The following is a 23,330-nucleotide window of genomic DNA, read 5'->3' as shown; positions in this document are numbered from 1 at the left end:
TTCCGGGGACCGTAGGCCGTAATATTCGACTTGGAACGGCATCTCGTAATACCACTCATCTGGCCACTTTTCGACGAACAATAATTGGAATTTAAAACGTTAACTTTAATTTTTTGGCTAGTTTGGTTATAAATATGGTTCCGTTTCTCCCTCGCATGTAACCTTTTCCCGGAAAGGCGCTTAAAATATTGCCAACGGTCCCCGATCGTATCTTTTTTTTTTAACTTTTTCAAAGTTCTCAATAAACTGGTAGGGTAAAAAAAATGGCGCAGGCTTCTGCCCTCCGCCGGCCTCTAATCGTAAATCAAATATATAATATTCAAGTTGAGATCGCTTCGAATGCGGCAGCACCGACATTCTATATACAGGTCGAATACTAGGTCAGTACTACTCTCGTTTGGATTCACCTTCTCTTGCCTCCGGCCCTCGGGCACTCTCCGTCTCTTTCGCTTTCGCTTCCCGCCCGCCTGCCGTCTCTTTCCAAGCGGTGTCTACGGCGGAACGCTGATATTGAAAATATTTCCACTCTACGAACTACTCTAACGCGAATCTTCGGGACAGGGCTCTGGGCCCTGGCTCTGACCTGGGGGGCAGGAAGGATCTTAAAACTACCTACTCGCTGGCTAGGGCTAGCTGGTAATTATTGTTTCGTTGCTGAACACATGGCACTGGGCTGGTTGGAAACCGCAAGGAGCGTCAGTTAGAGTGTCTGCCCCCGAGGCGGGCCAGGACCCGGCCTGCCCTGTCCCCCCACGCCTCCCCCCTAAGATATAATTGGATGTGTTGCTGTGCTTAGACGGACTCTAGTCGAATTGGCTGGCATTGAACATGGCAATGTGGCTTAACTAATCTCCTCCTGCCTACTCCCTCCTTGCACGGCCCCCTACTTGTTGTTGTTCTCCTGCAGCATGTCCTCGAGGGCGCCGTTCAAGCGCCCTTTGCTGAGGGCCTCCACCAGCATGTGCAGTCGCTCCTCCCGCTCCGAGTGCCGTCGCTCCAGGAGGGACACCTTGGGAAGAGAATGGAGATTAGTGCTGGATTCGGAGTCTATTGGACTTCCACCTTGGCCTTGAGCGCGTAGTAGTCCACGGGCACCTTGCGCCGCTTCTGGGTGGCGAAGGCCTCCTCCCGCTCATTGAGCCGCTGCTGCAGGATCCTGACAGTCTCGTTGCAGGAGGCCAACTCCCGGTCGTGGGCGCTCTGCAGGGTCTTCAGCTGGAATAAATAATTGTTTACTTTTGTTGCAAGTACTCTTCTGGTTTCATGGTCTTACGTCCTGCAGGCGCTTGTCGTGGAGGGTCTTGTAGTCGGCCTCCAGGAGGCGGTACTTGTTCTGGGCCTCCTTCAGGGTCTGGCTCTCGGTGGCCGCCGGGATGTGGTCGCTGTGGTGGTGCTCGTAGCGGCGCGGCTGTCCTCCGGCCAGGGCTGGCCCGCTGCCACTGGCCTGGGCCGGCGACTGGGCCTTCAGGTCCATCTTGCTGCCTAGGAGATGGAGAACAGAAGGATGCGTTAGTCGGGGCGAGTTCTTATGCAAGGAGGGTTCATTGAGCCAACGGTTTTCACACTCTTGCATAATAGTTATGAGGAGCGATTTGCATTTTTTACACGCGCGTCCGAAATTAAAACATTTCGCCGATTATGCTGTTTATGTGGCTAGTGGGCAGTGGTCAGCGGGCTAGTGGCGTCCGCTTTTGGCATTTACAATTATTAACAAAACAAATTTGACGGAGCGATGGCTCATTAATTAGCCACAGACCGCACAATAAAAAATCACAGCACACTCGGGGAGGGGGGCGGCGTTATAAAACCTGGTAAGAAAAAAAAGACACAAAAGAGGGGGGAGTGGGGCAGAGGGCAGACCTGATCCGAGCCAAGTAGATCCCCACTAGCAACCAGCGAGCAGCGAGCAGCGTCCGCCGACCCGCAACCAAAACAAAAACAAACCACTCTGACTTTGACTTTCGCTTTCGAATTTTCTTTTTCGACGAAGCCAGGCGGCCAGGTGGCCAGGGGACCAGGGGACCCACAAGAAATTCAAATCCGAATCCAAATACGCGTTCGTAGAGTCCGAATCGACAAAAAGGTAAATAAACAAGCGCGTCAGCCCGCGCAGGTGACATAACCAAGTGCCCGAGATGCGGAGCTCCAGCTGCGAGTCGGTTTCGTTTTGCGGCTTGGCGTTGGTCTTAACCCTCTAGGTGTTTGGGCCACAACTGCTAGGAACCATAGGCCATGAGAAGTACAAAGAAGTGAGACTTGAAACCTGAGCCCTGACTCCAAGACAGTACCATGAGTTGTATTTTGTGGTTGGGGTCTAGTCTCCCCCTGCCGTTCTGGGCCAAGAGCGGGTTAAGCCGGCTCTGTCGGGCTGGAACGTGTTTGTCTTGGCCATTGGCTCGGCTGATGGCCGCTTAGCCGCTCAGTGGCGCTGCAATTGCCGTTTGAAACGAGTGCAAAAAGTGGCCAAAAGGCCGACAGCGGCGACAGCCGTACAATGATTTATTTCAGCAATTTATTTGTCGGCTTTGCAGGGAGAGGAGGAGGAGGAGGTGGCCACGGAGGACTGGCGTGTTGGGAGCAGAGGAGAAGAGGAGCAGAGGAGCAGAGGAGCAGAGTAGCAGTCTAGCAGCGGACCAGCGCAGCTAGTGCGGGGGCAGGGGCTGCCGCCACCAGTGTACGTGCTGACCGGGCAGAGAAAGTCCATAAATTACCGGCCATCCATCGGCGACCGAGTGACACAAACACAACCGAAATTAGAGAGGAGGGGCTGGCTTGGATGTGGATGTGGATGTGGATTTGGGTTTTCGGTCTTTGGCTCTTGGCTCTGGCTGGGAATTGGACAAGAGATTAGATTCTGGTTAGAAGCCTCACCTGATAGGCTGCCGCCGTTGTCCCTCTCGCGCTGCAGCTTCCGGATGGTCTTCTTGCAGTCGTCCAGCTCACGGGTGAGCCGCTGCATGGCCTTGTTCTTGATGGCCAGGTCGACGCGCATGCTCCGCATGGAGCTGAGCAACTGGGCCTCCTCCTTGGAGCCCAGGCCCGGCCCGCCGCCCGGACCGTGGCTGAGCAGCGAGAGGGTGGACTCCGACTGGGAGATGGGCAGCTTGGAGTGCCCGGCGCCGGCCAGCGGGGAGCGGCGCTGGGTGCCGCTCTGCTTCGAGTTGGGCCGCGAGGTGTTGGGCGTCGAGTTGGCCGTGCTGCTGGTGCTGCTGCTCGCCGAGGGCGGGTGCAGCTGGTGGCCATGGCCGTGGCTGTGGCTGCCGGCGTGGCAGACCAGGGCCGGCGAGGGGCAGCCGATGGTGTTGGTGCTGTGGTCTCGCGTCCCATTGGCCGCCTGGGTCTGGGTGCCGGTGGTGGAGCTGACGGTGCCCAGAGATGGCCCAGACGACCCAGCTGGCCCAGCCTGGCCATCCTCCTCCAGGGGATCCGTCTGGGTGCAGTTGTTGTAGTACCTGTCGGCCCGCTTCTGCATGTAGCGGTCCAGGGTGCGCACCTGGGACTCGATCTGCTCATTGAGCTTCGTGTTGATCTCCTGGAGGCTGCGGCAGGGAAAGAGGAACCATTAGACATGGGATGGAAGGAATGGAAAGGACAGCCCACCCACCTCAGGACCTGCGTCTCCAGATCCGCAATGTGCGTCTCGTACTTGGCCTGCACCGAGTTGAAGCGCGCCTGGACGTTGGCCAGGATCTGCTGGGCCTTCCGGTCCTGCTCCTTGGCGTCCGACTCCAGCTGGGCGATGCGCTGCTCCAGCAGCTTGCGACTGTTCACGTTCTCCTGGTCGTTCAGCGGGCACATGCCCGGCGTCTTGGAGGCCACTGGGGGAGGGAGGGAGAGCGAGAGTTAGACGAAAGGAGTTGGTGGAATCTTGCCGCAAGATCACTTACCTATCAGGGCGGACACCGAGTCCGGGTGCTTGCGCATCAGGATGCGCTCCATCTCGCGGCACTGGCGCTGCAGGTCCTGGATCACCCGGGCGTCCTTCTCCTTGCCCTCGCCGGTGCGCCGGCGCTCCTGCTGCGCCTCCTCCAGCTCGGCCCGCAGCGACTTCTGCAGCTGGAGCGCCTCGCTCCGATCCCGGCGCGCCGCCTGCAGCTCCGCCCTCAGCACCCCGGCGCACTCGTTCAGGTGCTGCACGTCCAGCTTGAGCATCTCGGACTCCTCCTGCAGGCGGCCGTTGTGGTCGCGCAGGGCGCGCTGCGTCTGCGAGAGGGAGTCGCTCTGGAGCCGGACGGAGGCCAGGCGCTCCTCGGTGTCCTTGAGCCGCTCCTGCAGCTGCTCGATCTCCAGCTTGAGGGCGTGCTCCCGGGAGACGCTGCAGGCGATCTGCTCGATGGGAGAGCTGAGGGTGCTGACCAGGTGCTTGGGGGAGCTGCCCACCGCCTTCTCGCTGTAGCTGGCCATGGGCCGGATGGGCGGCCGGCTGCTGTAGGAGTGGCTCCGCGTCACCAGAGTGGCCTGGGCGGCCACGACGGCGTCCACCTCCGCCTCGGTGATCTCCTCCATCTGCCGGGAAGAGGGAGGAGCAAGAGATCAAGTGGCTGGTCGAGAAAGTGCAGGAGTGCCTGGGAGTGGCGGCTTAACGGTAATGGGTTCCGCCCGAACAAAAAAGAGCTGCGCGCCGCGAGAATCGTTAATGCCTCCTCCCATCCCTCCGCTCAAGAGGGGAGTGGGAGTGGGGGGCAGAGAAACAATGCCCCAAAAAGTACAAGTGACAAAGACAGCTTCATGTTCCCCTGGACGAAGTACGATGGAGCTCACAATGGCTTTTCGAATCAAAATTCTAAACTATTCCGAAAACAAAAGACTTAGAGAACGAACTTGGTGGTTGGAGGTCTCTTTGGAGAAGGAGTTTCATGATCTTGCTCCCAATTTCTAGTCAAGATTATTGTCTCCCACACCCACTGTGCCCTTGGAGCTCGGGGCAGGTAATTGGGATGGCGTGGGTGTGCAGCAGCCCAGCACCCGCTCCCGCTCCCTCTCCCTCTACCCCTCCCGCCACAGGGACAAAAACAACAATGCACTCGACACTCAGTACTCGGCACTCGACACTCCACACTCGACAAAAGCCGCGAAATATTGAAGAAGAAAGAAAGTTCGTGCCACCGACTCCCCCGCGAGTGGCCCCCCTCTCTCGCCCGCCCATTGTCCCACTGTGCTCGAGAGCCAGCTGCTTTTTTCGGCATCTGCCCGCGGGCTATTGACTGACACCGCTGCCCACTCTCGCTTTCATCGCCCGGCCGACGCAGCGGGGGCGGAGTGGCGGAGATTCTACCTGGAAAGGCCCACATACGGGCCAAGTGCCTCCCATTCACTCCATTCATACTTTGGGCAGTTTATGGAGCTGCCACTTTCCACTTTGAGGTTGGCTTGAAAGGCGGATGGCTTGGGCGCTAATTGGGATTAGTTCTAGTTGCTTTTTGGTAAAAACTCTGGAGAGGATCGGGGGGTAATGAGCTTGTTAACACTTGTTGGGACAATCATCAGCCCACACTAGGAGCAGTTGGCATCTAAGTAGGTGCCAAGATGGGAGTCACTTGCCAATCATGATCCAGATCGGAAAGAGTCTGTAGAAGAAGTGGATGATGGATGATGGCTGATGGGAGGTGGGAGGTGGAAGGTGGCTATTAAGGACAGTTTCACTTCTTGACCCGCACTGTCGCTTCGCAATTACTTGAACTCTCGCTCTTCCTCAATTGTCGCTCGACAAACTCCACTTATAAAGTGAAAGGAGCGAGCGCCGTGGTGGCAACAATAACAAACCAATACATCGATTCCATTCCGCCGGCAATTGTTTGCCGCTTGGAGCAGCGAGGTGCGAGGTGCGAGGTGCGGTTGATTCCTCCCCCACACCCTCCCCCGCAGTAATGACAACGGCCCCCAGAAATCATGTCAACAAGCGAGCGAATTGGAAACTTTTGGGCCCAGACCCTGGCGGGCCAAAGCGCCCAGCCAGGGTCGAGGTGCTTCCTGCTGCAGTCCATAAACGGGATCGGGGGAAGACCTTGTTGGAATACAGCGCAAATAGCCCCGAATCGGGGGTAAGCAATGAGCGAGGCAGTTAGCGGGCCACTGCCAAGTGGCTGACTCAGATCGAGATCAGATCGAGAAATCGAGACTAAGAATGATTCGCCTGGCAACCACTCGCCTCGGCACATAGAAAGTGGATCGGGGATGGTAATTGGGTGGCGCTCGAAAGAAATCATGATCCCAAGGAGTGATTACCTGAAAGGAGGGAAGGGGAGGTAGACTCCTCAGTCTTCGCTTCCAGGGAACTGCGACCTATTATCCAACCTGGTCATGTAACTAGAATGCTAATCGGAAACCTGCCTCTATCGCCCCAACTGGTCTCTGGTCTCTAGTCTCTTGTATATTTTCGGATTACGTTTTGCATTTTTATCCCGAAAGAAAGTGAGAGCGGGAATGTAAAACAGAGACTGCGTCGGAGGTGGAGGAGGTAGATGGAAAACGAGATACGATGGTTATGCTGATGACATTTGATTTGGTTATAGATGGATGCACTGAAGCAGGGAGGAGGGAGCAGGGGAGCAGGGGCAGCTTGAACTCATACAAGGAAGAGAGGAGCGGAGAGCTGGCAACGCATTTAAATACATGACACGACCGACCGACCGACCGAGCGACCGACCGCCCCAGCTCACATGTTTTCACATTTCCAGCTCTTGTGCTGGCCAGTGTAAGTGGGCAGAGACGCAAGCGGAGGCAGAGGCAGAGACAGAGGCAGCAGCAGCAACAGCAACAGCAACAGCAGCAGCAGCAGCAGCAGCAGCAGAGCCAACAAGCTCGAGAGAAATATCGAAAATGAAATGGCAATACTTTCCCAGCGGTGGTATAAAAGCGCCACTCCACCAATGGGACATGTCTCATTACGGTTCACAGTCAGATCCCGCCAAGATGTTCAACGGGAGATCGCGCGGTGGCGCACAGTCACAAGAGATTCGAAGCAGCAGCAACGGCGCCAGGAGGAGGGGCAGTCCCCTCTGGGTTGTGGGCGCCCTGCTGCTGATCCACCAGGTCCTGGGCGTGCCGGCCATGTCGCTGGACCGCCTGGCGCTCGAGCGAAACGAGCTGCCGGCCCAGACGCCCCAAGCCCAGTCCCCAGCCGACGTCCTCGTCGACGACATGAAGCTAGCCTCAGTGCCCTCGGCCGCCTCCGGCGCCGCGGACATGTTCATGCTCATCCCGGAAACGGTGGCCAGCCAGCTGGAGGACACCGACCACGTCAACCGCAACTCCATCGAAGCCGACGCCGAGATGGAAGCCGCCGACCCGGCCGGCTCCGCCTCCGACATGCTCATGCTGGAGAGCGACTCTAGCCCGGCCCTCCAGCTGGTGGAGCTGCCCAGCGACATCACCGTGGCCGAGTCCCCTATGGACACCGAACAAGTGCAGGCCCAGCAGCCCGAGTCGATCGAGGAGCACGTGGTGGTGAAGCCCAGCAGCCAGGAGGCGCAGCTGGAGCAGGCCCAGCTCGATACCGAAGCTACCGAAGCGGCGCCCGCCGCCGAGGAGGAGCCAGAGCCCGTCGAGGAGGAGCAGGAGCAGCCAATGGCCAGCAACGATGCCGTCGACGATGAGCCGGAAGTGGCCACCGAAAGCGCCGACGAGATCCTCTCGAGCGCCGTGGAGGAAATGGAGAAGGACATCGAGCAGGCTATGGAGGACGAGCCCCAGGAACCCCAAGCCGAGGAGTCTCAGCCAGAGGCCATCGAAGCTCAGCCAGAAGCCGAAGCCGAGCCCGTGCCGGAAGCCCAGGCTCCAGAAACCCAGCCTGAGGCCGAATCCCAGCCAGAAATCCCAGCCGAAGCCCCGAAGGAGCCGGAGAGTGCTGACAACAACGAGGTGGACACCACGGAGGCGTCGCTGATGGAAACTCTGGTCGAGGGCATCGAGCAGGGACTCACTGCCGCCATGGACAACCTGGTGCCGGAGGAGTTGGCCGAAATAAACGAAAGCAAACAGGAGCAGGAGCCAGAGAAGGAGCAGGAGCCGGAGCAGGAGCAGGAAGAGTCTGCTCCAGCTGTCGAGGCCAGCGAAGAGGGTCAGGAACAGGAGAAGGAAAAGGAAACTGAAGCTGAGCCCAGTCTGGCGGACGAGCCCGAGGCAGAGACTGCCACTGAGAAGATTGAAGAGGAGACTGCCCCAGAAGCCGAGGCTGAGGAGGATGCTAAGCGGGAGGAGGAAGCCAAGCCAGAGGAGGAAGCCAAGCCAGAGGAGGAAGCCAAGCCGGAGGAGTTGAAGGCCGAGGCCGAGCCTGAAGCCATGCCAGAAGAGGAACCCCAAGCCGAGGAAGAGGCCAAGCCCTTGGAGGAAGCCCAGCCAGTGAAGGAAGAAGCCCAGCCAGAGGTGCTGCTCCAGAACGATGCTGAGACCGAGCCGGAAGAAACAAACGAAGTGAAGCCAGTGGAGCCCCAAGCTGAAGTCCCAGCTGAGGTACCTGCTGAGATCCCTGCTGAGACTCCTGCCGAGATCCCTGCTGAGATCCCAGCCGAAGCCACCAATGAAATCCTTGCCGAAGTCCCAGCAGAGACTCCTGCTGAGGAATCCCAGCCAGAAACTCCCGCCGAAGCTCCCGCCGACACTGAAAAAGATACTCCAGTTGAGATTCCCACTGAAGCCGTGCCACAAACCCCAGCTGAAGCTCCCGCCGAAATCCCAGCTGCCATCGCCCCTGAAGCCCCAGTGGAAGTTCCAGCCGCAGCCCAATCCCAGCCAGAACCAGTGCACCAAGAGCAGCCAGCCATGGAGGAACCCAAGCCCACCTCCTCCCTGTTGACTACCATTATTCCAATGGTGCTGCCCCAGCCCCAGAGCCAGAACCAGATCCTGGTCCAGGACAGCGTGCTCAACTACGTGAACGCCTCGTTCCAGCAGCCGCAGGGTGATCTGCCCAAGGCCGAGGAGCAGTACCAGGAGTCGCCCTTCAACGCCCACCTGCGCCGCTACGACGGAGCCCAGGTGTGGCGCATCGTGGTCCAGACCGACAAGGACAAGCGACTGGCCGACGAGCTGCAGTCCAAGTATGGTGAGTGACCAGGAGACCACAAGTGCGAAGACTGCAAGTGCCAAGAGCAAGTGATTCTTTTTGTTTTCTTTTTTTTTTGTTGTGAGTGAGAAGAGTGAAGAAGTAAAGAAAGTGAACAAGTGTCTCTAGTCTTTAGTCTTCTGTCTTCTGAGAAGAAAGCCAAGAAACTAGACCTAAATCCCAACCATTCCGCCTTCCAGATGGCCAGCTGTGGAAGGAGGTCAAGCAGGAGGTGGACTACCTGCTGAAGCCCCAGGTCCTGGCCGCCGCCGAGAGGCACATCCGGGCCGCTAACCTTTCCCGCATCGTCCTGATCGACAACCTGCAACACGTCATCGAGGTGGAGAACCCGCCAGCGGAGAAGATCGCCGAGCTGCAGAATCGCAAAGGTAAGGACAAGGATAGTGATTCCCCTCCTCGGACCTCCGTGGAGGGCGGGCGATTGGGTCGGGGCAGGAGTGAGTGACAGGTGGTGCAGCTGGCAACCCTTTTCTGCCCCTGGTTCGTGCCACCCGGTCGAGGTGTCGCCGCAAACGAGCATTTAATGCGCGGCGGCGAGGGGCGTGTGAAAAGTCATCAAGCGCAAAGTGGCTTTGCCATAGGAACCCGTGCGGCACGTCCTGTGGCATGTGGCACGTGGCAACCCCTTCTCCGTCCCCGCCCACGCACTGTCCCAGAGCATGGCCCGTGGGCCGCAAGACGGGAGTTGTTTAATCGATAGCCGGCAGACGCCAGCCGTCCAAGACGACAGCGGCGGCTCCTTGCCGGGATCGTTAAGGAACAGCCAAGGAGGGCAGGGAGTGGGGCTCACCCTGGGGTTACACAACTTTCCTAACACTGTCTCTCTCTCTCCGTCCACCCTCCTCCCCTTAGGACACCGACTCACCTGGCAGGCCTACCACCGCCTCGAGGACATCCACGGCTTCATCGACTACATGGCCAAGACCTACCCGGACATCTGCTCCACGGAGGTGATTGGCTACTCGGTGGAGAAGCGCCCACTGAAGATTCTCAAGTAAGTGCCAGGGATATAGAGTCCGTCCTTTAAGGACCTGTCTGACCAGACCCTCCTCTTCCCCTTGCCCTTCCAGGATATCCAACGGAAATGCCCGCAACCCCGGAGTCTGGATCGACGGAGGAATGCACGCCAGGGAGTGGATCAGCCCCGCCACGGTCACCTTCATCGCCAACCAGCTGGTCGAGGGCTGGGAGGACCTGCCCGAGCACATGCGCAGCATCAACTGGTACATCCACCCGGTGGCCAACCCCGACGGCTACGAGTACTCCCACACCACCGACCGGCTCTGGCGGAAGAACATGCGCGCCCACGGCCGCCAGTGCCCGGGCGTCGACCTGAACCGCAACTTCGGCTACAAGTGGGGCGGCAAGGGCACCTCGGCCAGCCCCTGCTCCCAGACCTACCGCGGCAGCAAGGCCTTCTCCGAGCCGGAGACCTTCTACATCTCCAAGTTCATCAGCGGCTTCCCGCGCGAGACCTTCCAGGCGTACCTCTCCTTCCACAGCTACGGCCAGTACATCCTCTACCCGTGGGGCTACGACTACCAGCTGACCCAGGACAGGGCTGATCTGGACCGCGTGGCGCGTCAGGCCGGAACGGTAAGAATGGCTAGTGCCTCCTCCCTCCAGAAGCTAATCCCTACATCCACCACCCACAGAGCATCACCAAGTCGACAGGAGTCAAGTACACGGTAGGCTCCTCGGCCACCACCCTTTACCCGGCCGCCGGAGGCTCCGACGACTGGGCCAAGGGCATCGCCGGCATCAAGTACTCCTACACCATCGAGATGGGCGACACGGGTCGTTATGGCTTCGTCCTGCCCGCCCGGTTCATCCAGTACAACGGCAAGGACGGCTACACGTTCGCCGACACGGTCGCCCGGGCGATCGCCCAGGGCCGTGGCAAGGCGGTGGCCCGCAACGGAGGTGGCACCAGCAGCAGCAGCAGCAACAGCAGCAGCCGGAGGCGCCACCACTAGAGCTCCGAGCTCCACTTAGTTCAATGCGACTCTGTTTAGCAGCGACCTAGGACCTTTTTTTTTGCTATTTATATGGAAACTATTTATTTATTTATTTATTCTACTTGTAACTAGACGAATTGCACACAACCACACACCAGACACTCATCGAAATAGACTGAGAGAAGTTTATTGTAAGCGAGGGGGAGGTTTTCTTTTGGAGGAGGGGGAACTGGGAGTGGGAGCAACTCTTGGGGCAACCCTCGCCAAGCTCCAGGGCTCCAGAGCAAAGCCATGCCGAGTAAAAGTCGCAAAAGCCACACTCTAGAGGCTAGGCATTAAAACCACAGTCTCTCGATATGCAAATGGGATGGCCTTAATTGGCGAGCGGCGGAGAAAGACTGGCCGAAAGGGAAAGAGGCATGGGGGGGGTCGGGAAGACCGGAAGACTGAAGAATTGGGAGCAAGAGAAGCCGTTAGATGGCTGGCCGATCGAGTGGCAATCACATCCCCGCCAGCTTCCAAGTCGAACGCACACACGACCCCAGAACCACGCCATCCACTCCCAGCCAGAGACTCCCACCAAGACACCATGCACCTCCCGCCCTGCCCTGCAGGGGCGTGGCTGCCCCTGATCGCACTGACCGCACTAATGGCCTGCCAGACCGCCGATGGCGGGCGGAGCAGCCACCTCGAGCTGGGCCGGGCCGACAACCCGCTAATGAGGCTGCCCTTCTTCGGGGGCGGGGTGGGCCACCTGCTCCGGTACCTGCACCCCCTGGCGGTGGCTCCGGGCACGCCCCCCCGCGGCCGCCTCTCGGAGCTGCGCAGCGAGCTGGACGCCAACTACGTGAGCTACCGGGGTGCCCAGCTCTGGAAGCTGAACTTCAACTCCTCGCGGGCCTCGTCCATGCTGGAGGAAGACCACGACGAGGAAGAACTGCCAGAGGAGGCGCCGTCTTCTTCTTCGCCGGATGAACAGTTCAACGAGGCGGTGGCCCTCTTCGGTGAGTCACTGATCCGCGAATAGCTGGCCCGGCATGCCCCGAAGGGCTCTCGGCCGCAACAAAGCCTCAAAGCCACAAAGAGCGCCAATCAGGGGAGCCACAGTGGAGGCCGAGAAAAAATAACCCCGGCTGAGAAGCAACTTGTTTCCGAATCTTAGTGGCCCACTTTAGGCTCGAGCTCCAAGCCCATTAAAATCGAATTAGTTTCCATAAATTCGCGGTCGGGGCTGAGCTCTGACGAAGCTGGCTCCGAGGCCTGAGTGATCTTAGCCTCCCGCCCGCCACTGTGCCGTTTGGGAGGGGTCAGGGCAGGTCAGGTCAGCGCTGGTCAGCAGCGGCCACTCTCACGCATAAATTTGGCATAAATCAGAGCCCCGGCCTCCCAGAGAACCGCTGGCCCTCCACCTGGAACCAATTGACGGAAAGACAGATTCTTCAGTTTCGAACCGGATTCGGAGGCGAAGATGCGTCCTCTGGAGGTGCTGCTGCTGCTGCTGATTCATAACTGCGCTGGAGGCCAGGTGCTGCTTTGGCGGAGCGTCTCCGTGCCGGAGCTGAGCGGCCTCTCCGGCCTGCCCCTCGCCCTGCTGACCCTCAACGGCAGCGAGCTCTACGCCGCCACCTTCGAGGGCCTGCAGTGGCTCTCGCCCACCGACCTGCGCCGCTACGACATCTTCTCGCCGGGCTCCTCGTTCCAGATCAACCGGCGCTACCGCAACGGCAGCCACGTCCAGCGCTACTACGGCCACCAGCTGTGGAAGGTGCACGAGACGCGGCTGGCCCTGCCGGAGCTGCGGGCCTTTTGGCGGCACTTTGGTAACAAACGGGGGAGAGGAGGAGGCGCTATGCAGGATGTGGGCTCAGTGGAAGTGGGCGGACTAATCCCGACTAATCCTGTCTTCTTGCAGGCAGCGAGGTGTGGAACATCAACCAGGACGGCATCGACATCCTCATCGAGCAGCGCAACGTGGCGGACGCCAAGCAGTACATGGAGCGGGTCGGCTTCAGCTACAACGTCATGATCTCCGACATCGAGGCGGCCATCGACGAGACCTACGCGGAGGTGCCGGCCGCGGAGCACCCGCTGGACTCGGTCCGGAACAACTCCCTGCCCTGGCTGGAGCCGGAGGGCTCCCTGATGAACTGGCGGCGCTACCACGACCAAGCGGACATCCAGCAGTTCCAGCAGCTGCTGCTCGAGCGCCACTCCGACCTGGTGGAGATCATCCAGATAGGGGTCACGCGGAACAAGCGGCCTCTGGAGGTCATAAGGTGAGTGGAAAGCCCAGAACCCAGAACCCATCACCGCAACCATGACCCTCTGCATCCCCTCTTCCAGAGTCTCCAACGGCCACCCCGACAACTGGGCCATCTTCGTGGACGCGGGCCTGCAGGCCAGGGACTGGCTGAGCCCCGCCGCCCTGACCTACGCCCTTTCCAAGCTGGCCCATCTCTGGCCCAAGGCCAAGGGCCAGAGTCAAGGACAGCGGGAGGGCAGGGCCGAGAAGGCCATGCGCCGCATCGACTGGTACTTCCTGCCCCTGGCCAACCCCGACGGCTACCAGTACTCCCGCCACACCGACCGGCTGTGGACCAAGAACCGGGCCCACGACCCCGCCAGCGGCTGCTACGGGGTGAACCTGGACAGGAACTTCGGCCACGCCTGGGGCGAGGGCTCGACGAGCAATCCCTGCAAGAACCTCTACCGCGGCGCCCAGAGCTTCTCCGAGCCGGAGAGCCGGGCCGTGCGCAACTTCCTGGCCGGGATGCGGGAGTACCTGGGCGCCTACGTGTCCCTCAGCGGGTATGGCCAGGCCATCACCTATCCCTGGGGCGACGCCGACTTCGTGACGGAGAACCAGCCGGAGCTGAAGAAGACGGCGCGGCGGGCGGTGCTGGCCCTGAGGCGCCTCAACCAGGCCGAGTACTCCGCCGGCACCAGCTACCGCCAAAAGCTGGCCCGGCCCGGCAACTCGGCCGACTGGGTGCAGGACCAGATAGCGCCGCAGCTGGTCTTCAACCTGTTCCTCAAGGACCAGGGCCGCTACGGCTACCTGATGCCGCCGCACTACATCGTGGAGTCTGGCGAGGAGGTCTTTGAGTTCCTGCGCGTCATTGCCCAGCAGCTGGAGTGATAGAAGCTCCCAGGCAGCTCCCTAGGCTCTTTTTTTTTGTAATCTCTTAAGCTATTTATTCAAAATCATAATCCCAATAAACTGTTCAGGAATCTGCAGAGGCTGGTCTGTGTGGGGAGGTTGGCCGGTTCTTGGCTCACTTTATGCCATAAGGAAGGAAATTGGAGCCAAGGATGAGGAAAGATTCTACTAGATACTGCCATCTATTATTTATTAGATACATGTCTAGATCCCATAGATGGGTATACTAAATGGATGGATGGTAGTATGGACTATGGATAGAGAAGAAGTCTGTGACTATCTAGTATCACTATCTGTAGTATCACTATCTATAGTAGTTACATATCTATAGTACTTACTACAGTATAAAATATATCTCCTATTTATAGTAATGATGACTCTACATCTAGATACTATAGACGGTTATAATGGACGATTGGATAGGGATGGAGAGGAAGGAGGTGTCTGACCATCTAGTGGTACTACCTGTAGTAACCATCTTACAACAATAACTAGTACTACCATCCATCTGCGCAAAAAAGATAAAACAAGACTCTTCCCGAGCCCAAGTTGCATACTTTCAGGGCTACCTCGAAACTAAAGCTCCGGTCCCCAGAGATCCCCTTCCACTGGCCTCTTCTCTTCTCGAGTGGGCCAGCAGCGATTGGCAGAAGAGAGAGCCAGGCCACTTGCCACTTGCCACTTACCACTGGGACGAGCGGAAGCCACGTGTTAAATCCCCGCCATACCCAGAGCCGATCCGCGCCAATATTTCGCAATCGCCTCGCTTTCCGCCGGCCGCCAACGGGCTTATGTAAACCTGGCCGATGGCTGATGGCCAACAGGTGGCGGAGAAGGGGGGGAATAATAGCAAGGGGGGCCAGAATGCTCGGAAGCCAAATAGAAAGCTGCGAGAGCCGCTCAGAAGGAAAGCGGGCGGGCGGGCGAGGAGACGGCCCCAACTTTCACTTTCGATCGCGTTTCAGAAACCTGTAGCGCTCACCGCTTACCGCTTATGATATTTTGATTTGAGTTATTGGCCCCCTCCGCCCACCGCCCACCGCCCCCCTCTAGAGCGCGGCATATTTGATTGGATCGGTTATCGGCCGGGGCCTGCACATAGAAATTAAGCGAAAGGCCTTGGAGCTCCAGCACCAGCACCAGCTCCAGCCTCAGCTTCAGCTCCAGCGACGAAAGAAAGTATTTCGCGAAAAAAAAAAGACAAATAATGGAAATGGCGGACGGCGACAAAGGGGCGGCGGCTGTAGCCAGTGCCCACTGTAGAGCACAAAGCGGCGCTCTCGAGAAAAGGGTTAAAAGTGAAAATCTCGACAAGAGGGGCTCAACTGGGGCGTGGCGGGGAGGGGGGGGACTAAAGGGGGACTTAAGGGGGCCACTGGTCGAAAGAAAGTAAAACCCGCCAAGTGGGTCAAAAATCGGCCAGTCATACGGCCAGATCTCATGTCCCCGGCACTTGAAAGGCGATTCCCACTCGCAGGCGCGGCCAGGTACCACAGCCCAGTGGGGACACTAATCCGGGCTCCATGGAGGGTCGATGACGGGGCGCTATCTCGGAGAAACCCGCGAGCTGCGGCGGGCTTTCTTCCGCCAAGCACTCGCCGGCTCATTATGTGCCAGCCCATGAATATTCAGATACTTTGCTCGAGATTTCCCCCTCCGAATCTGGCCACTAATGGTGGTGGTATTGGAGTGCTGGACGAGGAGCCCTGCACTCGTCACTCATACGCCCTGTATGGTCCACTCTGGCGCTGTTTTCTCAGCTGGGAGTGAGAGGTTCTCCCACGAATCACAGATCCGCCGGGAAATCCCAGCAGAACAGATCAGAGCGGTGGTCGTGACTTAACCCGTGACTCATGGGCATCGCAAAACAGCTTTGGTTTGGCAGCCGGCGGGTTGGCAGCCCATCTCCGAAGGCGCAAGTGCAGTTGGGATGAGATGAGTCTGGCGCTGCGAGAGAGTTCCCCAAATCAGACACCGATTAGAGCCACTTACTTTCCTGCCCCCCTTTTCGGGCAGTGCACTCTGTTCAGGGCCCGGGGGTCGGTGGGGGAGTGGGAGTGGCAGCCCCAGCGATGCAGGCGCGAAAGAGACGGCCTGCGAGTGCGTATAGTGGCTCTCTCGGCGTTGCTGCCGCGACAGCTGCTGTCTCTGCCTCTGCTGCTGCTGCTGCTGCTGCTGCTGCTGCTAATGTGGCTCTGCCGCAGCGCTGCCATTTCCATTTCCATTAGCGCGGCGATCGCTCCAAAGATCGGTCGACGGTCAGCGCGAAATTACAGCAGTCTGCTGCTCTTCTTTTTGTTTTTTGTTGTTTGTGGCGGCGAGTGTGATTCTCGGCTTCGTTGTTGTGTTTTGTTTTGTTTTTTTGTTTTTTTGTGCGCTGTGTGTTGTCTCTGGTCTTGTTGTTGTTGCTGGCTTTTTTCGGGAAGCGGCAATATAAAAATTGAAGCGCATACAAGCGCAGCATTTAGTCGGGCTCCACCGTCCAGCCAGAGCCACCAAGTCACTCCCCCGCAGCAGCCGGCACAGAGACCAAGAGAAGCAGCATCCACCTTCCAGCTTCCAGACCAGAAGGTAAGCCAGACCAGACCCAAGGGATACCCTCTGAATAGAACCAGACGAGGGGCAGGGCAGAGCAGGGACTGGGCGGGGACTGGTGCTGCCCCCCAGCGGATGAGGAAGTGCCCGATTTCCTGCAACGAGTTTCGGTTTTCGGTCCATTTCGGTCGCCGCCCGAAACAAGTTTGCATTTCGTGTGTTTGTCAGTGTTTCGGTGTCAGTTTTTGTTTCTTGGAGGAAAGTGAATCAGTCCGAGGAGCCGCGGCTCATTCCGATTAAAAGGGATTCGCTACGCCCGCCAGTCAGTTGGGCCAGGTATTAGAAGTGGATTAGAACTCCCACAAAAGTGATACGACCCATAGATCTTGAGGGGCACTAGCTGGGAGGAGGAGGAGGAGGAGAAGGAGGGCGGCGGGCCACGAAGGTCGAGGCAGCACCGGATTGAAACCGAAACGAAACCCAAGCCAAGTACGAACACGAAACCGAAACCGAAACCGAAACCGAGACCATGGCTCTACTCCACATTCAGCTCCCGCGATCGGAGGAGGTCCAGGTCGGAGGAGAACCAGTTCTCGGAGACACTCGCTCGGGCAGTTGGCCACTTTCTGCCTGGCCCGGCCCGGCCCGGCAATAAAAAGAAAATAAACACGAAAATACGCATCTCAGAACCTAAAACGGGCCAGGGAAATTAGCACAAGAGCGTTAAAAACGGGGCTTCCGCCTGGTTGGAGGCGGAGAAGTGGCAAGAGGCAGGGCTCCAGCACACTCGCACTTGGACTGACACTGCCATTGGCCTCCAGTAGTGGTAGTGCCTCCGATTGATCCAAAGTTAATAGCTTCGAGTTCTGAGACGCACTAGTGCTTCGCCGGAACGAAATCTGAATACAAATAACAAGCACCAGCGCCAGCACCAGCAGCGGACAGATCAACAGGCAACGGCAGCTGGAACCGATGAACAAGTGCCTCTCCCCGATCGATCGATCGGTCGGCCGGTCGCCAGTAGAATCCGAAAACAATGCTAATGGCTGAGCCAACATTGAACTTTTGGGGGGGACTATAGACTATAGACTAGACACTCTACAGATACTCTACAGATACCATACAGATACTGTAGTCTGGAAGCCAACTCCCACTATAGAACTGCGGGGGAGGCCACCATTCAGACCCATTCAGATAGCAGAGCCGCATTGTCACCAGAACGGATGTGTTTTTGTTATCGCGCGGGTCGTCTCTGGCAATTACTATGTTCTCCCTGGCACGAATTCGAGTTGGAATTCGAGTTTAGTTTCGTTTTACGACCGCCGGCTACCTGAGCGGGTTTCCAAAGGAATAGTATCTTAACTCCGACTAGAACTAGGGCTGAGTGGTTGATTGATTTAAACTCTTCATTATTTAAACTCTTCATCCTAAAAATCATTGGAAAATTCATAGTTAAAGGCTTTGTAAATCAAACTAGACCCGTTCGTCCGCCTCGCTGTGACACTCGAGCCAAACACGAAGCCATAAATACTGTGATTTGCGCGAAAACTCAACGAGCCAATAGCACTCTAACCTTTCGTGGAGGCCGCAGTCTAGCAACAAAGTGTTGGCAGTAATTGTAGTCAGTAAACAATAAAAAATAAACAATATTACGTTAAAATAATAGAAAATAATAACAGAATAGATGGGAGATGTAATTTACATGCCGTTTCCCCCCTTTCGGCAGTTTTTACACACGCATGTAGAGAAGCTGGCTTATCTACACGCACTCTCTCCCTGATTAACGGTGCTGCGGAGGCTGCGGTCGTCAAGGGACAGCCCCAAAAAGTTCCCTCTATTCTCTCCACTCTTTCTCTCCACCTGCTCTACCTAGGGACGCTACGGTCGTTGGGGCCACCCCTAAGAGTGCCCTGAGGATGTCTATTAAGCTTTGCGATTAACAGTACTTTCTAGTATCTCTTTGCTCTCTCTCCCCACCTGTTCTAGGGACGCTACGGTCGTTGGGGCCAGCCCTCAGAGTGCCCTGAGGATGTCTATTAAGCTTTGCGATTAACAGTACTTTCTAGTATCTCTTTGCTCTCTATCCCCACCTGTTCTAGGGACGCTACGGTTGTTGGGGGCTAGCCTTAAAAGTGAACTGCCCAGATTTGTCTCTGTACTCTTTCTCCCCACCTTTTCTACCTAGTGACGCTACGGTCGTTGAAGACTAACCCTAAGAGTACACTGAGTGAGGATGTCTCATTCTCTACCACCTCTACGGTGTGCGTTGGGGACGCTACGGTTGTAGGGGATAGCTCTAAAAGTGCACTGCGTAGGGATGTCTCTTTTCTCCTTCTCTCCACCTGTTCTAGCTAGGAACACCACGGTTGTAGGGGGCTAGCCATAAAAGTGAACTGTCTAGGGATGTCTCAAGCAAAATTTTGTATTGAAATTTCGGTAAAATAATAGGCAAAAAGAAAAGAGAATAGAAAAAATGATAAACTTACGTGAGAACCGCACTCATTCTTCTATCTGCGGTCGTTAGGGGCCGCCCCTAAAAGTGCATTCACACACCCTCACGCGAAAACGCGACCGCCGAACCCGAAAAGTGTCACGGTATTTAGAAATTGATACTAAAATATATTTAAATAGACAGATCCTATAGCCTTTGATGCAATTTCAACATTAAATGGGGCTTTTCACCTTTTTTGCGGCGGCACAGTGGGTAATTCTCTAGCTATCACCACCCCTCACACTCTCACACACACTCGCGAGCCCCCGGCAAAAATTCCACTATTACCATGTTTATTTTGAATTTCATAAGTATATAAAGCACTCTTTCGGCCAACAATTTGTAAAACTGATAACTAAAATAACGCAAAAACTTTCGAAAACGAAAAACGAACGACGGGATGAAAAAAACTTTGATCGTGGCGGCGAATCAAGGGGAAAGTGTTGCAACACGTTCGAAGTGGGGCTAGGGCGGACGGTCATACCAAAATGTGGGGCTTTATGGGTTTTCCAATACCGATAGTTCGTGAGTAGTGGGAAGGTGGCGCGAAAGCGGATGTATTTAAATAATTAATGATCGGAAATGTGTCATTTGCAGAATATAGCTTTAAAAAAGCCCCACTTCCCCTTGCAATGGCGTATGAAAAACCCATTGATAACACTCTATTGATTGGCGATTGCAAATGGCTTTTCCAGGTATACCTACAGCTGATAAGAGCACACGATGACGACAATGACAGCCCACCGCCTTCTGGGGCTGCTGGTGATAACCGTGTTAGCCGCAGCAGCCGCTGGGAATGAGGTCACCTCCAACGTGACCCTTGACGTCAACGACATCCCCCAGCGGTACGACGAGGCGCAGCTCTGGAGGATCTACAACATCTCGGAGGGGATGCAACAGAAGGTGCCCGTGGGCGAGGTGCTGGAGAACAAGTTCGGGGGAAACATCTGGAAGGAGAACTCCAAGTTCCTGGACATCTCCATCTCCAAGGACCACCTGAAGGGTGCCCGCAGCTTCCTCTCGGCCCACCGCCTGGATGCCGAGGTGCTCTCGGACAACATCCAGTCCATGATCGACGAGGAGATGATGGAGGGGATCAGTGGGTCGACCGCCGCAGACGGCATGAGGACGAGTAAGTGGGAGCGAGGGAGTTGGGTTCGGACATGATTCTATCTGGGACTTCTCTTGCAGAAAAGGCCACGAGGAGCAATATGCACTGGAAGGACTACCACGACCTGGAGACCATCTACGGCTTCATGCGGGAGATCCGCAGCAAGTTCCCCAACATTGTGCGGCTCTACACGATTGGACAGACGGCTGAGGGTCGGGACCTGAAGGTTCTAAGGTAGGTGCTTATCGAGCGGCGCCTACAAGTATGCTCTAGTTTTCGGACTACGCAGAATCCGCTGCCCTCTTTCCGGCACTCTTGCCTAAAACCACAAGCCGAGACTTCAAGTCCAATTCCGTAACAAACTTTTCGGCCCATTCCAGAATCTCGGAGAACCCCCGCGAGAACAAGAAGGTGTGGATCGACGGCGGCATCCACGCCCGCGAGTGGATCAGCCCGGCCACGGTCACCTTCATCCTTTACCAGCTGATGGCCAACTGGGAGAACCAGCCGGCCCACATCCGCGGCCTCACCTGGTACATCATGCCGGTGATGAACCCCGACGGCTACGAGTACAGCCGCACCACCAACCGCCTGTGGCGAAAGAACCGCTCCGCCTCCCGCCGCGCCCAGTGCAACGGCGTGGACCTCAACCGCAACTTCGACATCGGCTGGAACGGCTACGGCTCCTCGACCAACCCCTGCAGCGACACCTACCGCGGCTCCTCGCCCGCCTCCGAGAAGGAGACCAAGGCGGTGGCCGAGTTCCTGGCCAAGCGCAAGTACAATTTGGAGGCGTACCTGACGTACCACAGCTACGGCCAGATGATCGTCTACCCGTGGGCCTACAAGGCCGTCAAGGTGAAGGACTCCGCCGTCCTGCAGCGGGTGGCCAGCTTGGCCGTGGACCGGATCGCCCAGAAGACGGGAAGCACCTACCGGGCGGCCGTCACCCACGAGGTCCTGGGCATCGCCGGGGGCGGCTCCGACGACTGGAGCCGTGCCGCTCTGGGCGTTAAGTACGTCTACACCGTGGAGCTGAGGGATCGGGGAGCCTACGGCTTCGTCCTGCCGCCGCGCTACATCAAGGACACGGCCCTGGAGGGCTGGACCGTGGCGGAGACGGTGGCCCAGGCCATCAAGACCAGCTCCGACAAACCCTAATCCCATGTCCCATCGTACTACTATCCCAACTATTTTTTTTCGAGCCCACCAGGAGTGAATGTGCCGACAGAGCGAGTGAGTCTGAGAAGAGTCCTGTGCGACTGCTTATTTATGTTCGCGTGCGTGTGCCTGGAGCAGTCGGGTGTGAATGGTCAGGTGGGCCGGCGGCGGCCCCAGCGGCCGCCTATTAACCGTGTCCCGCGGGGCACACAATAAACAAATCCTACGCTATTTATTACCACAGATCGCAGTCTCTCTTTTATTCCGCCGGACTCCTCCCCGGGGACAGCTTTCCACGAAAGGGTGGGCGGACTTACCGTGTCCTCGTCGTCGTCCGTGTTGTCCTGCAGCTGCAGCTGGGCCAGTGTCGCCGTGTGCGTCTCCATGTCCAGATCGAGGTCCTTGGGCGTCGACTCCTCCGAGATGACCGACTCCGACGGCAGGTTGTCCACGAACTCGGCGAACACCCCGCTGGCCTCGGGGTTCGGGGTCTGCGCCAGGGACGTGGGCGAGGCCGAGGACTTGGAGCAGGACCGGGGCCGAGTGATGGTCGTGGCGTAGGTGGCGGTGCTGGTGCTGGTGATGGTGGTGAAGGTGGTGGTGGTGGAGGTGGCTCTGCTGGCGACTGCCACGATAGCCTTTGGCGGTTTGGGAACTGAAACGGAAAGGGGTACGTGCTCGATGCGATGGGTGTACCGGGTGTTCAGCCGGATGCTGCTGTGCGGCGAGGACAGGGGCGACGAGGAGGCATCTCCCACTGCGCCAGCTCCTCCTCCTCCTCCGCCGTCCTCCACTCCCTTGACAGCCTGATCGCCGGCTGCCTGCATGTCTGTGGTGATGCCGCCGAGCCGCAGCTGCTGCTGGATGAGTCGCTCCGCCTCCTGCAGCAGCTCGTCCACGGAGCGCATGTCGCTGCTGTCGGACAGGCGACTGACCTCCTGGAAAATGCTCTCCGGGTCTGGGTCCGCCAGGCCGCAGTCCTGCTCCTTGGCGAGGAACTCCATGATGCTGCTGTTGCTGGTGTAGTCCAGGGACTCCACCTCCACGGCCGCTGCCACGCCCACAGGACGTGGGCAGGGACCTGCCTGCTTCTGGGGGCTGAGCACCTGCGACATCCTGTGCCCGCTCACGCGCTTCCTATTTTCTGGCTGCGTGCGTTGGTGTGTGTTTGCTTGTTGGTTTGTTTGTTTGTTTGTTTGTCTCTTTGGTCGCTGGAAACCACAAGCCAAAATCCGTTTTGTTTACTGTCCGAGGGCAGGCGCTCTTTCCGTAGTGCGCGCACTTCGGCGGAGTTAGCACGTTCACAGGTCGCGAGGGTAGAGAGTACGGGACTCAGCGAACACGGCACATCCTCGGTATTTACCACTTTTTGTGGCACAAACTGGTCGCAAACATTTCCTTTTGGGTATTTGACAGAAATCGGTGTGGCCAGAGGTTGGCCACTAAAAAGGCCGTCGCCCGCAAGGGTCATACTTGCCAGAGGAGAGCTGCCACCCCGCACAACGAGGCGCTGCCACCCCGGGTCAAGGACAATGGTTGGCGCCCACCCAGCAGCCCATGAGGAGCTGGAGGTTGTTAGGATTCTAATGGAGATTAATGACATAATATATTCATAAGCTTTGAACTTTGAAACCTTGACCTATAAGCTCAAGGAACAGATATATCCATCCAAGATGAAATCCATTTTTTAAGGTTTTTTCAATCTGAGTTTTATTTTCGTTTTTTTTCTGCAAGAACAATATATGACGTACTCGTTATCCTAGTATACATATACATATATATAGACTTTTTCACATTATCGACAAATTTGAAAACACAAAATAAATATATATTTTGTTCCCGAAATTGTT

The 23,330-nt window shown here is 57.2% G+C and overlaps 4 protein-coding genes across 5 annotated transcripts; 3 read left to right on the top strand and 1 right to left on the bottom strand.

Annotated features, from left to right (window-relative positions):
- Positions 1–118: 118 nt before the first annotated feature.
- Positions 119–22,943, bottom strand: LOC6503892 (centrosomal protein of 162 kDa). Of its 2 annotated transcripts, none has more exons than XM_014905626.3 (7): positions 21,798–22,943; positions 3,888–4,506; positions 3,605–3,818; positions 2,872–3,539; positions 1,274–1,482; positions 1,063–1,215; positions 119–1,009 (listed from the first exon to the last, which is right to left on the bottom strand). In XM_014905626.3, the coding sequence occupies exons 1-7, from the start codon at positions 22,593–22,595 to the stop codon at positions 884–886; spliced, it is 2,787 nt and encodes a 928-aa protein (XP_014761112.1). In that variant the 5' UTR covers positions 22,596–22,943; the 3' UTR covers positions 119–883. The 2 variants fall into 2 exon arrangements, with proteins under 2 accessions (XP_014761112.1, XP_001963796.1); XM_001963760.4 differs by lacking the exon at positions 21,798–22,943 and adding an exon at positions 19,204–19,847.
- LOC6503757 (centrosomal protein of 164 kDa) lies at positions 6,850–11,217 on the top strand. Its single transcript, XM_001963759.3, has 5 exons — positions 6,850–9,043; positions 9,244–9,432; positions 9,917–10,058; positions 10,135–10,660; positions 10,720–11,217. The coding sequence occupies exons 1-5, from the start codon at positions 6,877–6,879 to the stop codon at positions 11,038–11,040; spliced, it is 3,345 nt and encodes a 1,114-aa protein (XP_001963795.3). The 5' UTR covers positions 6,850–6,876; the 3' UTR covers positions 11,041–11,217.
- On the top strand, positions 11,627–14,239 carry LOC6503759 (carboxypeptidase B). The gene is made up of 3 exons (XM_032452701.2): positions 11,627–12,026; positions 12,935–13,298; positions 13,366–14,239. Exons 1-3 carry the CDS (start codon positions 11,672–11,674, stop codon positions 14,159–14,161), a joined length of 1,515 nt encoding a protein of 504 aa, XP_032308592.1. The 5' UTR covers positions 11,627–11,671; the 3' UTR covers positions 14,162–14,239.
- Positions 16,393–21,723, top strand: LOC6503760 (carboxypeptidase B). Its single transcript, XM_001963756.4, has 4 exons — positions 16,393–16,753; positions 19,904–20,340; positions 20,400–20,553; positions 20,700–21,723. Exons 2-4 carry the CDS (start codon positions 19,932–19,934, stop codon positions 21,478–21,480), a joined length of 1,344 nt encoding a protein of 447 aa, XP_001963792.1. The 5' UTR covers positions 16,393–16,753; positions 19,904–19,931; the 3' UTR covers positions 21,481–21,723.
- Positions 22,944–23,330: the final 387 nt, after the last annotated feature.

Source organism: Drosophila ananassae, chromosome XL (assembly GCF_017639315.1).
Source record: "Drosophila ananassae strain 14024-0371.13 chromosome XL, ASM1763931v2, whole genome shotgun sequence".
NCBI lineage: Eukaryota > Metazoa > Arthropoda > Insecta > Diptera > Drosophilidae > Drosophila > Drosophila ananassae.
This window is presented reverse-complemented; position numbering and strand designations above follow the sequence as displayed.

Coding starts and splice junctions, on each gene's coding strand:
- LOC6503757 (XM_001963759.3), top strand. CDS start 6,877: ATGTCTCATTACGGTTCACAGTCAGATCCCGCCAAGATGTTCAACGGG. Junction 10,059..10,134: donor CGCCCACTGAAGATTCTCAA/GTAAGTGCCAGG, acceptor TTGCCCTTCCAG/GATATCCAACGGAAATGCCC. Junction 10,661..10,719: donor TGGCGCGTCAGGCCGGAACG/GTAAGAATGGCT, acceptor CACCACCCACAG/AGCATCACCAAGTCGACAGG.
- LOC6503760 (XM_001963756.4), top strand. CDS start 19,932: ATGACGACAATGACAGCCCACCGCCTTCTGGGGCTGCTGGTGATAACC. Junction 20,341..20,399: donor CGCAGACGGCATGAGGACGA/GTAAGTGGGAGC, acceptor CTTCTCTTGCAG/AAAAGGCCACGAGGAGCAAT. Junction 20,554..20,699: donor CGGGACCTGAAGGTTCTAAG/GTAGGTGCTTAT, acceptor GGCCCATTCCAG/AATCTCGGAGAACCCCCGCG.
- LOC6503759 (XM_032452701.2), top strand. CDS start 11,672: ATGGCCTGCCAGACCGCCGATGGCGGGCGGAGCAGCCACCTCGAGCTG. Junction 12,027..12,934: donor CGAGGCGGTGGCCCTCTTCG/GTGAGTCACTGA, acceptor GTCTTCTTGCAG/GCAGCGAGGTGTGGAACATC. Junction 13,299..13,365: donor CGGCCTCTGGAGGTCATAAG/GTGAGTGGAAAG, acceptor CCCCTCTTCCAG/AGTCTCCAACGGCCACCCCG.
- LOC6503892 (XM_014905626.3), bottom strand. CDS start 22,595: ATGTCGCAGGTGCTCAGCCCCCAGAAGCAGGCAGGTCCCTGCCCACGT. Junction 4,507..21,797: donor CGGACGACGACGAGGACACG/GTAAGTCCGCCC, acceptor TCTTCCCGGCAG/ATGGAGGAGATCACCGAGGC. Junction 3,819..3,887: donor CTCGGTGTCCGCCCTGATAG/GTAAGTGATCTT, acceptor TCCCTCCCCCAG/TGGCCTCCAAGACGCCGGGC.